At 42.1% G+C, this 6000-nt stretch overlaps 1 protein-coding gene across 1 annotated transcript in view; it reads left to right on the plus strand.

Moving 5' to 3' along the window:
- LOC310792320 (supervillin-like) overlaps positions 1 to 6000 on the plus strand; it is a gene marked incomplete at its 5' end in the record, with an annotated part of 71159 nt that overhangs the window by 44491 nt on the left and 20668 nt on the right. Inside the window, 5 exons of the mRNA XM_083654042.1 lie at positions 368 to 515; positions 1233 to 1328; positions 1772 to 1852; positions 3020 to 3197; positions 3795 to 3988. Coding sequence (XP_083510168.1) covers positions 368 to 515; positions 1233 to 1328; positions 1772 to 1852; positions 3020 to 3197; positions 3795 to 3988 — 697 coding nt within the window. The remainder of the gene's footprint in view (positions 1 to 367; positions 516 to 1232; positions 1329 to 1771; positions 1853 to 3019; positions 3198 to 3794; positions 3989 to 6000) is intronic.

Consider the following 6000-nt stretch of genomic DNA (forward strand, 5'->3'; position numbering starts at 1 on the left):
GTCAAAACAAAAGAATATCCAAAGTTAATAACAAAACAAAACAATGAAATGGTGTCAAACAGGAAATTAAATAAATTAACAGAAGAGGTATAAAATAATAAAATAAAGTGCATTCTCATTCAAATACTGCCCAGAAATAAATGTCTGGTGCATATCAGTCTTTGCATCTTTAAGAGTTTATTGTTATGCATGTTTCAGCTCTGTAACAATTGTAACAAATCTGAAATGGCGGACTGACTGACTGACTGACCGACTGACTGTTTTTAACAGGAAAGAGCATTTTGCCTATTTGCCAGACTTGCCTTGGTGCATTAATTGATTTTGATTCCTGGTAATCGGGTTTGATTGCTTTCCCCTGTCTGTCCAGAGGATGGGAGAGGAGATTGAGGCCCAGATGAGCATTGAGGAGAGGAAACAGATGATTACAACTCGTGAGGACGCCTGGAAGTCCAAGGGCAAGGGAGCAGCCAATGACTCCAGTCAGTACACTGTGGCTGCACGCATGGTGAAGAAAGGTCAGTGCACAGACCCGCTCTCACTTACCAACCTTCACTGATTGTCACTCCAAAACAAGGCGTCCACTGTTTGAAACTGCACTAGGCAAGATTTTTTTTAATTAAAACAGGCGTTTTTATCAGGAAGTGCGGTTACAATATAGAAGAGTGTCCCATCCCCACTAATTAAGACTCAGTAGATTCACCCTGTTTTGTTTCAATTGGATTTTGGTGTCATGTATGCTGCTCACTGACATGTAGGTCTTATGAGTGGGTTGTTAACCGATATCAAATTTTACGAGTTCTGTGTCATCAAAGTCATCAAAATTCAAGCAGAGTTGCCTTGTGCATCGTTAAAAGCAACAATGACTGTCTTAATGATTTTAAACACAAGGTTAGTTTTTTAAAGAGTAGAAGGCAACTTTGTCGTTTGACAAAATGCTAACATATTGGTTGGATCTTAAATATTTTAGAAATATTCAATGATTAATTTCAGGTAATGATTTAATGAACACTACAATGACAATGATACTGTCAGTTTATCCATCTTTTTTTTTTAATCATAACTGTAAACTGAACAACACTTGTGGTACAGAGAGGGATTTTATATCTCATGATCTTTTGCAGTCAATACACTTACACTGGCAAGTCAAACTTCATCTTTACATCATCCACCCATCTCTATTTTAAAACACACGTGATCGTACCTTGTGTGAATGTGTGTGGGTGTGTCCACAGGCCTGGCAGCCTCCGCCTCGGTTATCAGTCCCATCCTGTCGCCAGTCTCCACCAAACTCAAGAGCAGCTTGCCTGCCGTCAACAAGCCTCAAGAGGGTGAGACCTGTTTGAAAGTCATCTGAGCTGTCCTAAGGAAACCAGACAGAGGATTGTATCAACTATTGGAATAGTCAGTTTAAACTTTAAGCGAAACATCTTTTTACTGTTTCCCTGCAAGCAAGAATGCAATTGACCTACACCTACAGTAGAGTTCAGTTTAGTTGTAGTACTGTAGTGTAGTTGTAGTTATTTTGAAGCCAGAGGTGTGTAGCCTACTGTTATTTTCACTGTACAACTCACACAAGTTTACAAAAATCATTGAGAACAACAAATCGACTGAGAATTCTTTTGACCACGAACATTGTAACATTTTACTTGATGAATTAAAAGGTTACAGCTCAAATCACTGCAGTTTGTCATAGACCATTTTCTCTATATCATATATATCATCTTGTTTGTCACCATAGTTGTTGACTGAGAAAGAGGTCTTTCATTCCTAGACATTGAGGCCAGGCCAGACATGGAGTCGGATAAGAAACTAGACAAGTTGGAGACCTTCCTGGGACGTCTGAATAGCAAAGGTATATGTGCCTCCGTACTTTCTCACAATAAACTGCAAATCTCACACTCAAGATATTCTTTGTCATATAAATTATATCTGCAGTAAATCTCTCCAGAATCTGTTTAATTTTAACGTTTATTTATCAAGGGAAGGTTTTTCTAAGAATGCATGCTCTTTTTCAGCAACACACGGCTTCACATTTACTGAGTTACACATATTTTGAACTAGTAATGTTCTAGTCGTATGGCCTGATCATAGACCATATAATAAATATGGACGTAGCTGCCCTGATGTCACCCATTGGTTTTTGGTCCGCCATTTTGAAACCTCGAGTTTGGCATTGACCGTCGCCATCTTGGTTATTTGGAGGCAGAAGTTACGTAAATTTGGGGGGTATTGGTCCGTAATCAGCGAGCTGCGCAATCACTGGACAATCAACCTGTCAATCACGCCCTAGTCTTGCTTGCCAGACTATCTCTGTTTCACACTGTACAGTACCAGTGCAAGGGAGAGAGTCTGGCTCCTCTTACTCTCACTCTGGTATAGATAGAAAAAAGGCTCTGTTATCTTTACAACCATCCACCGAGAGTACCAAGCAGGCCTGCTTTATTGCACAATCCAAATCTTTGTCAAAACTTGCCATTTTCACCATGCAGTTTGTTAGTTTGCTAGCTAGCATTGTTGTTGTTTCACAGCGACAGAGGCATTTGAGAGCGACATGCAGCGAGAGGAAAGGGTTTTTCCTTTCGCTGAAATGGTCAGCGCCAGTGGCAGAGCTTATCCCCGCAGCCTGCTTCCAGTGAGTTAGACTAATCACGCCCCAATAGTCTGCTTCATCGTCTGTTTTACTCGAAATGGGACCATAATTATACAAAATGAACATCATGCTGTATTGAAGAAGAATTGAAACTAGCGGTTGATACCATAAACTCACTAGGAAAGTGTTTACTGAGGTCATAAATCAAATGAGAAGTAGGGTCATTGACTTTCATACAATCAGACTTCTTTTTGCAGCCAGTGGAGTCGCCCCCTGCAGGCCATTCGAAAGGAGGTTTAAGGCACTTTCGCTTTGGCTTCACCAACGGAGCTACGAGCTCCTTGGGCCTGATTCTCAAATGTGTAGGTCTTTGGTACATATGTCATAGTTGTATTAGCGTAACCTTGTCTCTCCTGTGTTTTCCTCCAGTGGCCGGGCTGCAGGAAACCACCCTGACAGTGACCGAGAAGGCAGTGAAGGAAGTGATGAAGCTGGACGACGAGATCTTCTCCAAGTTCTACCGGCACGTTGCCGACTTCCCGCGCATGCCCACCAGGATCGAGATCGACGAGGACTTTGACGCCATCTTCGGTTCTCAGGGTCCCAAGTGAGCAGATGGCACAAAGCCTGCAGTGATGTAACGTTTTGTCTGCTGGCCGCACTGGCTGCTACTGTATCTCCCAAAATAAAATTCAGCAGCCATTTTTAGACTAGATTAGAGTGTTTTTAGACTACAATGGGACCTCCAAATCATGATTGGTTATCTGCCAAAGATGCAGACAGGGAAGACAAACGTAACCAAAAATACTCCAAGAGCTGGTGCCCGGTGTGAATGTTCCACACTGCATGAATCACACACTCTATGATACAATTATTATCTCTTAAAGGCCTTTTCCATTGGCACTTTTGGCCGTGCCATGCCGCGCTCATTTGCATTTCCTTTACCAAATATAATGCACTGAGCCGTGCCCCAGATGGGTTGTGGGGCCAAATATTTACGTGATGAATGGCTTTCAAATATTATGATCTATGATGTATAATACCTTAAAACAACGAATCAATCAATCAATCAATCAATCAATCAGTCAACAATCAGTCGATTCATCAATCTGCAATAAATCAAGGACAACAGCCACCCTCTTGATGTCAATATACCTCATTTGCCATCATGCGTAGTAAAACGCTGCTTTGGGTCCCTGCCCAGGCTGACGTCGGCCATGGTGCAGCACAAGCGGGCGGTGCGTCCGTCCAGGAACGTCCAGGCGTCCAGGAACCCTGTGAAGATGCTGGCGGCCCGCCAGGACATCAGGCATGAGTACACCGAGCAGAGACTCAACGTGGCCCAGCTGGAGAGCAAGAGGATCAAGGCGGAGAAGAGTGAGTGGACCATGTTATACTGTACTTGTCTGTGTGCGTGTGTGCGTGTGCGTGTGCGTGTGCGTGTGCGTGTGCGTGTGTGTGTGTGCGTGTGTGTTTGGGTAAGAGCCAGACAAAATTAGTGAGTAAATAAGTATAGAGCTCGGAAATAGTCATCTCTGCCATTTGTGTGCAGTCCAAAATCCCTACGTGGAAAATATGAATGGGCTTTTTCGAAAAATGACCAAAATTTGGGCAGTGTTGAACAAGATACATATTGTGCAGAAATACATTCATGGGGCGTCTGGGTAATATAGAGGTAAAAAGCACTTGCTTACCACTGCAGAGACCCAGGTTCAATTTCCGGCAGTGGTACTTCTGGCTTGGTCAGACGTTCCTACAGACACAATTTGGCCATGTGTGTGGGGGAACTGGGGGGAATAGCGCGATCCTCCCACGTGCTGGTGAAACTCCTCATTCCTCGCTGTCAGGTGAAAAGAAGCGGCTGGTGGCTGCACATGTATCAGAGGTAGCATGTGCTAGTCGACAATAGCACTGATACATTGCTTTGAGGTCATGAGCAAATTCATTTACGTGTCATTTCCTCCTGTGTTGTCCATTCAAATTGATACAATTCATTTATAGGGCTGCACTCAATAGTTATTATATACTGTTGGATATTGGGATATTGGGTCACTATGAACGGTCCTTGGTACTGTTTTGATATGATGGCTCGTTAAACGCTTGTTATGGTCCAAAATTTAGTTTAAATCAATGCGCCCTGCACTCATTTGGTACATGAGAAGAAGAGATATAACCGGGCTTGTTTTATCCTTTTTGTTCCAATACTATTACTTATTTTGTTCTGGTGTGCTATTCATGCTGTGTTTTGCTTATAAAATTAGGCTAAAAAATAGCATTGGCTTTTTATATAATGACATTCGAATATCATGCTGTATTGGTTTATGTTTGCTCCAAACACTGTAGGCCAAAAAGACTGAGGTGGGCCTATTACTGTTCAACTGGTAAAGTGTATTTCAAGTCAATAATGGCATTAGAACTGTTTTACTGTCACATATATTACAAAGCCTTGGAGCCACTGGAGAAAAAGCTTAGGTTTCGAGGGGAAGAGGTTACTTTCGGTTACTTTCGTTTTCATCATCAGCGAGTAAGAACAATAAGAGTAATTAAACACTCCTATTTATGAATATAAATTTGTGAATAGAAAAGATTATCTGAACTCTGAACTCCTGGACTTCCATAGGCCAGTAATGTGAAAGACCACGTTTGACCGATTCGAGCTGGATTAGCGGAGCAGGAGTATAAATATAAAGTTCATAAGGTCAGAACCTAGAGGGACATAATATATGGTGGCTAAAAGGAACTCTCTTATACCGGATGAGGGTTTTTCTCCCCGGGCATCAACAGTGCTTGAGGCGATAATATTTGAGTATCGCTCAGCTATAACTATTGAGTTAGTATAGTGTGATATTTTAAAATATTCCATAAAGCGACCTGAAAGGTCTTGTCTAGGGGTCTTTTACAACAATACATAGTTGTTTTTGTTCATATATATTTAGCTAATCACATCAAACCGCCGGATAGCGACTGTTATAGCCTAGTACCCTTTCCCAAAAGATTAACATTTTGCTAGCAACAATATATTGGGGAGGCTGTAGCTCAGGAGGTAGAGCGGGTCGTCACTAATCGCTTTGGATGAAAGAGGTCGGTGGTTCGATTCCCGGCTCCTCCAGTCTGCATGTTGAAGTGTCCTTGGGCAAGATACTGAAGCTGAACCCCAAATTGCTCCTGATGCTGTGCCAGCACCCTGCATGGCAGCTTGCCACCATCGGTGTATGAATGGGTGAATGAACCTACTGATTGTAAAGCACTTTGGATAATAGCGCTATATAAATGCAGGCCATTTACCATTTACCATATATCGATATCAAAAGTGAATAAAAATTCACAAAGGTCATGTTCAATATTTTATTTCATGGAACAAAGTAGGCGACAGCTAGTAAGCCTGTGAGTAGCACAGACTTTTTTCTTCT

The sequence above is a fragment of the Poromitra crassiceps genome, assembly GCF_964638095.1.
Source record: "Poromitra crassiceps genome assembly, chromosome: 17".
Taxonomy (NCBI): Eukaryota; Metazoa; Chordata; class Actinopteri; order Beryciformes; family Melamphaidae; genus Poromitra; species Poromitra crassiceps.